The sequence below is a fragment of the Podarcis raffonei genome, chromosome 1 (genome assembly GCF_027172205.1).
Source record: "Podarcis raffonei isolate rPodRaf1 chromosome 1, rPodRaf1.pri, whole genome shotgun sequence".
In the NCBI taxonomy this organism is placed as follows: domain Eukaryota; kingdom Metazoa; phylum Chordata; class Lepidosauria; order Squamata; family Lacertidae; genus Podarcis; species Podarcis raffonei.
The window spans coordinates 120,118,052-120,130,744 of record NC_070602.1 but is presented as its reverse complement, the minus strand read 5'-3'; the positions used below and the strand labels follow the sequence as shown (position 1 = coordinate 120,130,744).

At 42.7% G+C, this 12,693-nt stretch overlaps 1 protein-coding gene across 1 annotated transcript in view; it reads right to left on the bottom strand.

Annotated features, from left to right (window-relative positions):
- Nucleotides 1–3,437: 3,437 nt before the first annotated feature.
- ANKAR (ankyrin and armadillo repeat containing) overlaps nt 3,438–12,693 on the bottom strand; it is a 48,009-nt gene continuing 38,753 nt past the window's right edge. Inside the window, exons 21-25 of the mRNA XM_053360269.1 lie at nt 12,393–12,510; nt 11,329–11,438; nt 8,260–8,456; nt 6,892–6,938; nt 3,438–3,865 (exon numbers count right to left, since the gene is read on the bottom strand). Of these exons, the coding sequence (XP_053216244.1) occupies nt 3,621–3,865; nt 6,892–6,938; nt 8,260–8,456; nt 11,329–11,438; nt 12,393–12,510 (717 nt within the window). The 3' untranslated portion in view covers nt 3,438–3,620. The remainder of the gene's footprint in view (nt 3,866–6,891; nt 6,939–8,259; nt 8,457–11,328; nt 11,439–12,392; nt 12,511–12,693) is intronic.

The window sequence follows — 12,693 nt, the reverse complement described above, 5'->3', positions numbered from 1 at the left end:
AAGAACTCTCCTGGTATGTCCCACAGAGAAATTTACGGTCCGCAAATAAAAACATCCTAAAGATCCCAGGCCACAGCGAGGTTAGGCTGGCCTCAACTAGAGCCAGGGCCTTCTCGGCCGTGGCTCCAATCTGGTGGAATGCTCTGTCACAAGAGACTAGGGCCCTGCGGGACCTGACATCTTTCCGCAGGGCCTGCAAGACAGAGCTGTTCCACCAGGCCTTTGGTCAGGGCGCAGCCTGACCCCCTCCTCTGGCAATCTGCACAGAATTTTGCTTGATGGTTGCCATTAATTTGATTTTAATTTGATTTTAATTAATTTTATAATGAATGTTTTTAGAATGTTGGACTATTTTGATTGTTGTTAGCCGCCCTGAGCCCAGCTTCGGCTGGGGAGGGCGGGATATAAATAAAATTTTTTATTATTATTATTATTATTATTATTATTATTATTATTAACAGCATAGGCCTTCTTATAAGCCATAAAAGAAGAATATATTTCTAAGCTTTCTACCCTGTTCTGTAAATTTCAACATTGACCCTTGTCAACAGTTAAACAAGGCTTTTGGTTTCCAAAAGGACCAGTGGAAAGAAGAAGTAAAAGCAGAAGGGTTTCTGCATGACAGATAATGCCATTTCCTTTCCCAAGTGGTTGCATACTTGAATACAGTTGCTCTTCTTGACTGTGAGGCTACCTGCACCAAAGTGAATTGGAATAAATCCCCTTCTGAACTTGTTTATAATTTTACTCTGTTTGTTAATACAATGGTACCTCGGGTTACATACACTTCAGGTTACCCAGACTCCGCTAACCCAGAAATATTACCTCAGGTTAAGAACTTTGCTTCAGGATGAGAACAGAAATCGTGCAGTGGCGGCGCAGCAGCAGCAGGAGGCCCCATTAGCTAAAGTGGTGCTTCAGGTTAAGAACAGTTGGAGGTTAAGAACAGACCTCCAGAACGAATTAAGTTCTTAACCCGAGGTACTACTGTATAGTTTATCTTTAGCATGCTGTCACCATCCTTTGCTTAAGATCATGGCCCAGTGAAGTAAGTCCTTTGGTTTAGTCCCTTTGTAACTCAGTAACCACACTAAGCACCTGGGGGATAAGAATCAAATTTGGTACGTTTGTTTAGTACCTTCCAAACGGGAATACCAGTTCAAAGCCTGCACCTGTTTGCAAGTGGGGGAGAAATGTTATACCTGCCTTGAAGGTTATTGATATTAAAGCTGATATATTGCATCCATACAGCCCCTGCAGCCCCTGCATCCATACAGCCCCTGCATCCATACAGCCCCTGCAGCCCCTTTCAAATGGACCAAGAAAGATGGGGGAATCACTGTAATAGGATACATTCCTATGAAACCGAGCTACCTCACTGTAGTTTAATAAGCACATTTACAGCGTAATTCTCTATTTTAAGCTAAAACATCTGCTTAAACCAGTTTTCAAGGTGAAGGGAAGGAGGTAAAACATACCGCCGTTTACCTCTGGCCTCCGTCACTGTGTTCCGTTGCGCCAGAAGTAGTTTAGTCATGCTGGCCACATGACCCGGAAAGCTTTCTGCGGACGAACGCCAGCTCCCTCAGCCTGAAAGGGGAGATGAGCGCCGGACCCCATAGTCAATTTCGACTGGACTTAACCATCCAGGGGTCTTTTATCTTTTTACCTTACCTTAAAACATACCATGGACAGATACTTTCCATGAAGAAGCCTTGAATTATTAGAGTAGATGTCCCAGCATCCCTTCTACTACGCCCGTATAGAAAAGACATAAAATTAATTTTAATGTGATCGCTTGAAATGTGAGAGTTAACACAGAGGCAAGACTGGAAGCATCATCATACGAAAGACACAGCTCACGTTTGTCACCTGTACCTTTGGTGTACATACAAGTATGAGCTATACTTCTATTGAGCTATACTTGGGAAAACCAAGATCCTTCAAAGCACCGTCAAGACATTCATTCCAATTCCAAGCAGATTGTCAAAGCCCAAGATGGCTTTGTGGGCTTCGGGAATCTGTTAGGAATTGGAATGAATGTCTTGACGGTGCTTTGAAGGATCTTGGTTTTCCCAGAACGTTCCGGGGTAAACCAGAATTGCACAGCATAGAATCTTGCATTGTCTGCAAAGATCTAATTTTGCACTCTGCAACTGAGTTTTCTTGGGGTGAAAATGGGTTTGATTTGCGATGAATGATCCCCCGCCTTTTTAGCCATGCCTGGAAGGCTTCAGACAGCCCAGCTCCCAAAATTGGGATTTTTCTAACATGAAGTGCAGCCTCTTGAACACCGTGCTATAGTAGTTAAATTGGGCAAAGGCTGGAATTATCATGTGGTGTGCAATCCAGCCATCATTTAGCTCTTTTAAGTCTAATGGTTAAGGATGTGCTGATGGTCTCCCACTGAAGTCAATTATGCTTTAGAAAGTGCTTGGCTGTGGCTGAATGGTGCTACACACTTACTATTTCTGTTGCCTTCCAGCTTGAAGAAGGTGCGTATATAAGCAGGGGGCTGTCTTTGTCTTGGGGGTGAGCTCCCCACACCTCTTGGAACCCTGGAAAAACAACTGGAAGGAAATGGGGCTGATCCAGTATGCTTACCTATCTTAACGTGCCAACTTCCCCATATTCCAAACACTTGATGAGTGTGTTTTGGCACCAACAGTAAGGTCCACCAGGTCTTTCTTCCAAGGTCTTTCTCCCTAGCAAGTGTGCTTAGGATTTCAGGCTTAAAATATGGACTACTGCAATGCGCTCTACGTGGGGCTACCTCTGAAGGTGACCCGGAAACTACAACTAATCCAGAATGCGGCAGCTAGACTGGTGACTGGGGGCGGCTGCCGAGACCACATAACACCGGTCTTGAAAGACCTACATTGGCTCCCAGTACGTTTCCGAGCACAATTCAAAGTGTTGGTGTTGACCTTTAAAGCCCTAAACGGCCTTGGCCCAGTATACCTGAAGGAGCGTCTCCACCCCCATCGTTCTGCCCGGACACTGAGGTCCAGCACCGAGGGCCTTCTGGCAGTTCCCTCATTGCGAGACGCAAAGCTACAGGGAACCAGGCAGAGGGCCTTCTTGGTAGTGGCGCCCACCCTGTGGAACACCCTCTCATCAGATGTCAAAGCGATAAACAACTACCTGACATTCAGAAGACATCTTAAGGCAGCCCTGTTCAGGGAAGTTTTTAATGTGTGACATTTTAATTATTTTTGGTCTCCATGGAAGCCGCCCAGAGTGGCTGGGGAAACCCAGCCAGGTGGGCGGGGTACAAATAATAAATTATTATTATTAAATTATTATAAAAGATACCAACATTGAGAGATATTGTGAATGTTCTCTTAGGTTTCTCTAGGCCACACTGGAGGCAAGAAAAAACACTTCTGCTTCAATACGGCACCTAAGTTTCTTATCAAACATGAATGCTTACAGTCAATTGCCAGCCTTTTTATTCTCTACCACAGCAGCAATTATTTTATTTTTTTTGCATTATTAACAGACAAACTTTCATTGTGCAAATCTGTTACGGACAGAGCAGTAATATTTACCCTAATTATCTGAAAAGTATTAGCAGAGACATTACTGTTTTTGTTGCTGCCCCAGTGCAGGCACTAAAGTCAAGCTTTCTTTCCCGACAAGTTGCTGAGGAGTGCGGAGACATCGACAATTCTCGGTCTCGAAACTTGAATGAGGTCCGATGTCGTGGCGTGTGGAAAGGGAATGTGGCCGGATACTGGGACGCGGGGCTTTTCCGGTGTTTTGAACCTTCCCATTAGGTGAGTCGCCGTGGGCACCAAGAAGAGGGAATCCTTTGGACGACACTTTGTTTTGTATATCTTGACGCCACTAGTCTGTGACTTGTCTGCAAAATGAAAACATTGCTTTCTTATGCACCAGAGGAGTCGACTCCTAGAATACTTGAGGGAGTTACACTTCCCCCCCTCCCGGTGTTAGGATTTTTATCCATTTGTGCTGCTCCAGCAGTAGCACTATGTTTTGTGTGTGTGTGTATGTGTGTGTGTGTGTGTGTGTGTGTGTGTGTGTGTGTGTGTGTGTATTACTATAAACACATAATTTTCTTAGCAAACAATATAACATATATTGGTCTTCACACTAAAGACCCGACCTCCCGTCTATTCCATATTTCGATTTCGTAATACTTATTGCCAATGCACACTTTTATCATAATTAAACTTAATCTTAATATATCTAATTTCGTTTATCTACCTTGCAACTATTACTGAAGTTCCTCGAATGCTGCAACAGAATTTAAACTAGTATATTTATTTTTCAGATATTCTTTGAAAACCTCCCATTTTGAAACAAATTCCTGTTTTGATTTATTCTTTATTTTTTCTGATAGACCATCTAATTCGGCATATTCTGTTAGCTTTTGGATCCAATCTTGTATAGAGGGGATTTCATTACTCTTCCATTTTGCCGTGATCAGAACTCTTGCTGCCACCGTCACATATTTGCGGAATATCCAAATCAGTTATTCCCAGGAGGTAGGCCTCTGGTTTTTTATTGAAAGAGATCTTTAGCATTTATTGCAGTTCTGCATGGATACTCTCCCAGAATACCTGTATTTTCCTACATATCCACCACATATGGTAGAAAGTTCCTGAGTTTTGTGTATATCATGTGAGTGTCTGAGAGAGCGTGAGAAAGGAAGTCTCAGTACTGTTGGAAGTTAGTTTCATTTCTGTTTGTGATGCTGTTCTGTACTGGTGCTGAGGGAGCACAGACATGCTGATGAAGTCTCTATATAGACTGTAAAATAAAGTAGTTTGGAGCTACTGATTGACTCTTTCTTCTGCTATGATATGCCAGAAGACGAGTGTGTTCCTCTCAGGAGGGAGGGGTTGCTTATCACCGGTCTCTTTGGACTGAGGGAAATTTATAGCCACGGAGGACCACCGGCGAGACGTCTTGGGAAGTTGGCGGTATTCCTGGGCATTTTTCCAACACCTGGTTGATGGCCGTTGCCACTCAAATGTTGTGTGTCCCCGTCTTGTGGTCAATTTTGTGGGGCGCAGGGCTTACCTGGGACCCTCCCATATTTTATTCAAGTTGGCACCCTTGTTATGCACTGGCAAGTATAATAATAATAATAGTAATAATAATAATAATAATAATACCTTTATTGTCAATGTACAACCTGTGTACCTCCCCCACCCAAACACTCAATCTCATTGCACTCTCTGTGCTTGTCGCACAACACACTAGCCCCGAAAGTCAGTTGCACTATATTATTTTCCGTTCAGCACCCTAACAGCCCACGGAACAGAGGGATTCTTAAGCTTACGTAAGTAAAGCATTTGTTTGTCTTTCCCCCTCTGAACAGTTGGCACCCTTGCCATACAAAAACTTCCCCTCACCTGCAAAAAATAACTGCTTTGCTTTAGACCAAACTTGGGTCTCCAGCTGTTTTCGGACTACAATTCCCATCATCCCTGGCTGCTGGTCTTGCTAGCTAGAATGATGGGAGTTGTAAAGGTAAAGGTAAAGGTAAAGGGACCCCTGACCATTAGGTCCAGTCGCGACCGACTCTGGGGTTGCGGCGCTCATCTTGCTTTATTGGCCAAGGGAGCTGGCGTACAGCTTCCGGGTCATGTGGCCAGCATGACTAAGCCGCTTCTGGCAAACCAGAGCAGTGCACGGAAACGCCGTTTACCTTCCTGCCGGAGCAGTACCTATTTATCTACTTGCACTTTGACGTGCTTTCGAACTGCTAGGTTGGCAGGAGCAGGGACCGAGCAATGGGAGCTCATCCTGTTGCGGGGATTCGAACCGCCGACCTTCTGATTGGCAAGTCCTAGGCTCTGTGGTTTAACCCACAGCACCACCCACGTCCCCGATGGGAGTTGTAGTCCCCCCCAATACAGCTGGAGACCTAGGTTTGGGAAACACTACTTTAGACACACTGTTTGGATTGAGATGCAGTCCAGGCATACTGCACCCAGTTCTTTCATGGCTTTTTGCATCTGCCTCGGTTTGGTAGAACTTGTATTTCTAAAGAAAAATCAAGGAAAATCTGACGCACCTGAAGTCTGCCCACCTCTGGTCTACACACAGGTAACGTGTCTGTCCCCTTCACGTAATGTCTAAAGATCAAGGGCCCCCCAGAACAACAGCCTGTGAAGTGTGAGGGATTGCCACTGGATGGCAGAATAGGCCCCTCAATTCTCTGGATTCTGTCCAGATATAATCAAACTTTTATGTATTTGATGAGCTAATAGATATCAGCAGCCCCCCGCCACACATACAGTGAGATTTAACATGCTCGGCTTCTCCTGCACTTTGCTCTTTATGGGTAATTCAGAACTTCCTTCATTTGTCATAATACTGTATATTACCGTATTTTTCGCTCCATAAGACACACCTTTTCCCTCCTAAAAAGTAAGGGGAAATGTGTGTGCGGCTTATGGAGCGAATGCAGGGGGGAGGCAGGCAGGAAAAGCCCCCAAGAGCTGCACACAAGCTCCGCGTGGCTCTTGCAGGCTTTTCCCCAGGAGGGAGAAGGGACTGACACGGCCAGTCAGTCCCTTCTCCCTCCTCGTAGAAAAGCCTGCAGGAGCCGCACGCTCCTGAAAGGGTGCGCAGCTCCTGTGGGCTTTTGCGGGAGGTGGGGGAATTGCCATAGCTGTGCGCAGCCTCTCCCGGCCGGAAAGGCTGTGCATGGCTAAAGAAGCCAAAACAGCGAGCGGGATCCATCCCGCTGGCTGTCTTTGCTTCCTCTTTAATATTTTTAAAATTGATTTTCCCCTCTAAAAACTAGGTGCGTCTTGTGGTCCGGTGCGTCCTATAGAGCGAAAAATACGGTATATAGCTGAGCTAAAAGGGCAGAGCTGTCTAGCCAATGGGAGTTATTTCTGAATAAATTACCTCGTATGTGTATGGGAACTGCAGGTGGCCCTCCGTTTATCTCCAAACTGAAAATTAAAAAGGCAAAATGTTAGTAGTAGTCTTGACATATAATGACAAGCAGCGAGGACAACAAAGGATCTGTGTTCCAATTAAGCAATAAGCATTTAAACAATTAAATGTGGAAGGTTGTACCTCAGCTCTGATTTCCAAACAGCTGGGATGGCAGAAACTTTGCTTACTTAAATGAGTTTCTTGCTGGGGAATGTATTAAGGATCTAGACCAGGGTTTCCCAAACTTGAAGCTCCAGCTGTTTTTGGATTACAACTCCCATCATCCCTGACCACTGGTCCTGCTAGCTAGGGATGATGGGAGTTGTAGTCCAACAACATATGGAGGGCCACAGGTTCCTCACCCCTAATCTAGGCACTGGTCCTTAACCTCAGGAGAAAAAGAAGAAATCTTATACACGGCTTGTTATCTAACAGCCATTTCCTATTTATATCATGATACGTAATTGTAGCGCTGGACTGTAATCGCCTTTCACACAAACTAGAATACGCCGTTGTGTTTATGATTTTTTCTGTGGTTCTACTGGGAAATTAAAAGATGCTTTTGTTTTACAGCACATAGCTCCCCCCCCCCCCCATTTCTGGAAAACACAAAATGTTGTTCTTCTACAGATTTTCACAAAACTTCACCATCGAGGGTGTCCAACGAGATAAAAATAAAGCTAAAACATCCAAATATTGCTGATATATACCTCTCAGTTAGAGAACTTTGTGAAGGAAATAACCCTTCACACACAAAAAAAATTCTTTGGGAACAAGTCTCTATACAACTGAATATAAAACTCCCTGAAGGTTTTGGAGATTACCCAAAAAAATTATTTATGAATTTATAAGCTGCACTGTCATTAAAAAACAATAACAGTAAGGTGGAATATAAAAACAAACTCAACAAGGGTCCATAAAAACCTAATTGAGAGTGTAAATACATACTGAATGGATTTAAAAGGGAATTGCAACAACTCATGAGAAATCAAAAAGCAGGTTGCGTTCTGCCTGTCCTGCTCTGCAAAGAGACCATGGGGACCAAGGCTACTTAGTCCTGTGTCCATGCCTGAACCCAGATTGAAATTGATCCCAATAATATGTGTCATTCAATAATGCTTGCAGCTGCTTCACCAAAACCCTCTCCACCACTGTCTCCCAAAAGGGGGTATTTGTGGAATCAATGTTACCCTGAAGTCAACTGATATATTGATCGATATTTGCATGGGGTACTGAATAGAAATCAGTAAGATTTTCAGTACGTGAAAAGTGAGGGACTCAAAACCTTAAAAAACAAACAAACCATAAGATAATTGAAAGGTTGCTAATTGTTACCTGAGAGCTGGAAGCCCAACTCTTTTTTGCCTCTTAAATTCTCTCACAAAGTCTGAATTTATCCTTGCATCCTTGCTAAGGTTCAGTATTAGCCTCTTGAACAACTTGGGCTTATTCCTACATTGTACTAGCAAATGGCGATATGCAGTTCGGTTGAATGTTAAATATCCCAGAGCACATGCCATAGATGTACGAACCTGAAAAAAGAACCTCACTTTCAGGTGTCTTTTCCCTGAAGGATTTTATTAAAGCATATATATATATATATATATATATATATATATATATATATATATATTCAGTAAAAGAAACTCATCTAAATAAAAACACAGAGAAAGAAAGAGAAATTAAAATGGAGAGTTCTCTCTCAAAAGTAGAACTTGTCACGTCACAGAAAGTTTATATTTCGGCAGAAAATTTGAACTATTTAATATGTAGATGTATAATTTGGAATATTTAATGAGATTTGATTGGATTATTAAATTAGAAAATCTAATAATTTTTAATTATTTTTTTAAGTGGTGGATCCTCCCAGCTCTCACCTGGGAGATTTCCTTTCTGCTTCCAGACTCCCACCGTCTCACCTGGGAGATCTTCACTTCCCTGCCCATGTGGGAACAGGATACTGGACTAGATAGGCCTAGATAGGGAGAGCCAGTGTGGTGTAGTGGCTAAGAGCGATAGACTCGTAATCTGGTGAACTGGGTTCGCGTCTCCGCTCCTCCACATGCAGCTGCTGGGTGACCTTGGGCTAGTCACACTTCTTTGAAGTCTCTCAGCCCCACTCACCTCACAGAGTGTTTGTTGTGGGGGAGGAAGGGAAAGGAGAATGTTAGCCGCTTTGAGACTCCTTCGGGTAGTGATAAAGCGGGATATCAAATCCAAACTCTTTGCCCTGAACCAGTGTCAGGAACTGACAGGCCTCTGATGACTTTTGTGGGCAGAAGAAAGAGGCCAGGGGATTGACCCAGGAGAGGGGACGGAGATTTATGGGGTTTGGCACTGCCTACAAGGCAGGAGCCTGAGCAGGTGTGTGTGTGTAAGAGGAATGGTCAGAGATGGAGATGGGTGTGCTGGACTAGTCAAAGGAAGAGGCTGCTCAGGTAAGGGACAGGTCAGTCAAATCCCTGCCACCCCTGTCCCGCTGTCTTCTAGAACTGAGGGGCTTGAAAGAGGAAAGAGCAGTGATGGCTTCCATGTAGGAGAAGCCTCAGGTTGCATGGGTGCACCCCATCAGATGAGGGTACATAACCTGGAGGGTGTGTGGTCCCACTATTGCTACAATTTCTCTGCAGAACACAGACCCGGGAACAGCTGCCTAGAAGCGTGTGTGTATGTGTGTGTTTTTGTATCTGGGGCGTTATGGAAATTGCTGTTAGTGCATGTTTTCTCAATAAAGAATTAACTATCAGACTTGGCCGGGGGTGCCTAGGGCATCCAGCAGGGTTCTTCTTAAGTTCTTAAGAAAGGTGAGACCTTGGGTGGAAAAAAAATGCTATAAGTCAGAAATTAAATTGTAATAACGAAAGACAAAAAAAAGCGCTATGTAAAAATAGCATAGAAATTATTTTGCTCTCTGGCGCCATCTGGTGTTGCATGTTTATAATGCATTCAAAATGTTGGTTTTTTGACTAATGTAGCTTAGTCCCTTGTAGGTTTCTAGCTACCCTTGGTAAATTATTATATTCAGTCAATTAAAGTGATGGGAATTCAGACCTTCCAGATCTCTGATTACTGCGTCAAAAGACTTGCACGCCACACCCTGGAATGTGTGATCCATGTTGGATCTGGTCTGTTCTTGTATTCTCTACCATGGTGTCTGGGAGGTCCACCTTCCATAGTACCTGTTTTCTACTTAAAGTGGTGGTGGAAGGTGATATAGGTTAAAAAAAGCTGGGGCTAAAATTCAGCCTTGCTTAACCCCCTTGGTGGCTGGTACAGGGCCTATGAGTTGGCCATTTCTGGAGGATCTTACGTACAACACAGTATCTTTATATAGGCCATTAATCAAAAATAATAATCTTTTATCTATACTGGATGTATTCAATTTGGTCCAGAGTTTTACTCGTGAAATTGAATCAAAGGCAGCCTTCAAATCAATGAAGGCTGCATATAAGACCTCACAGGTTTTCTTGGCGTATCTGTCAATAAGATGTGCTAAGACAAAACAGTGATCTATGGTACATCTGCCTTGCCTAAATCCAGCTTTCTTCTCCGCCCTAGCCTCAGGGTCCATCCAACTGAAGGAGGTGATATATTTTAAATGAACAATTAATCATTGAACAGTTCCTGCTGCAGTGATATTTTAATTACAATTTATGGTTGTTGTATTTCTACCAGCGTTTTCACCAATTTTCCAGGAAAAGACGGCAATACAACCAGCTTGTCGAGTCCATGATCTCCCTGGGATCTCTCTTTTCTTAAAAAACCGTGTTACAAAAGAGATGGTCTTTAATTGAGCAATCTGAATGTGACTGTTGCTATTTTGGAGTGATATTCAGTCTGGAAGCACCCTGAGAGCATATATACAAAAAAAACCCCTCCACCTTTTCCCATTAATTATTTCTTGTTTTTATGAAATTAATGCAGAGTGGCTAAATAATGGCTTTAAAAGTTGAGTTTCCCCCACCATCACTGCCACCTGTCTAATGTATGCATATTGGCAAAATATGGCTTCCAATGTGCATTACTGAAAAACCAACACTGTATATAGAAAGGTAGCCGTGTTGGTCTGCCATACTCAAAGTGTATCTGTATCTGTATCTGTGTAGTGTATCTGAAGAAGTGTGCATGCACACGAAAGCTCATACCAAGAACTAACTTAGTTGGTCTTTAAGGTGCTACTGGAAAGAAATTTGTTTGTTTGTTTGTTTTCAACACTGTATATGGCATTCATTTTGGATTAATAATGTCAGGGTAAAAGGAGGTGATTATATTTTGATACTATTAAAGGGTCCACATTGCTTATTTTCATGCTGTTTTATATTTCACCAGTTTAGCTGCATTAGAAAGTTAGACTGAATGGATCAAATGGGGGGGGGGGGGACTGCAAAAATAAAATAGCTGTACCTCTTCTTCCTTTGCGTATAAATGATAACAAAGACGCTGGACAGTTCCTAAGCATGTAATTGCTTCTGGAATACCTGCTCTTGTGTGAGCCAAACTAGCCAATAGCTTCCCTATAGAGAAATAGATAACTGAGATTAGATGTTACTAGTAAATTGAGCTAAAATTATACAAAAAAGCTTTTTGGTACAATTAAATTCAGCAGGCAGGTGTCCATTTCTGAAACATTTCAAGAACCCCAGTACAATTTCTATAGCCACACTTTTCAGTATTCTTTTTATTGCACTCTTGGAACATATTGACACTTATGGCTTTAAGAAAAATGTGTGCTCCAATGTGCAATTACCGTATTTTTTGCTCCATAAGACACACTTTTCTCCTCCTAAAAAGTAAGGGGAAATGTCTGTGCGTCTTATGGATCAAATGTGTGGTCCCTGGAGCCAAATTGCCCAGGGGCGAAAAGCAGATTGTGCTTTTTTTTTTTTTTAGAAAGAGGGAAGGGGGTGTTGAAACGAAGCCACTGAGCAGCTGATCGACAAGCGATTGGAGGGAGATAAGGAACTCTAGTGATAAAGGAGGCTGCCTGGGAGGGGGAAGTAAAAGCACATGGATCCTCAGGATTTTTGCATTGGGCCACCCCAAACTCACCGTCAAATCACATATCATGTCTGTGGCCACAGCATGAACCACAAAAATCATACATCCACTGATTTGTTCAGAATATTTTTTTTCTTGTTTTCCTCCTCTAAAAACTAGGTGCGTCTTATGGTCAGGTGCATCTTATGGAGCGAAAAATACGGTAATTTAAATGAAGCAAGAACCTTTGCTGTATTGTCGGCTGGGGCAACCCAGTCAGATAGGTGGCATAACAACAACAACAACAACAACAACAACAACAACAACAACAACAGTCTTGACAGAATAAACACCTGCCTCTAGAGAGTAATAGAAACCAAGACAAGGCATATCAACAATCACATCCTACTATTTTAAGATTTTGCACTATTTCAGTGTTGTATAAGCATGCTGCCTTGAAAAACAGTGCTTTTCTTTGCATCATTACTTGCCTATTAACACAAGAGTCGCTGTCTTTTCCGAACATAGCAGGTCAACCAAAATAGAAACTCCTTTTGCAGACAGACTGACTTTATCCTTATCAACTATAATTCTGGCTAGTATAACTATCTGAAACAAAAGAAACATTTTTACACAATGCATTAATATATTAATCAGGCCTCACACATTTTTTTTCATCTCTCTGCATTTCCTGCTTCCAGCAAAAATTGTTATTATTATTTTTTTGTCCCAGTACAAAGCAAGCATATTTTAATGAGAATGTGGTTTATGGCTACACAATCATAGGAATGG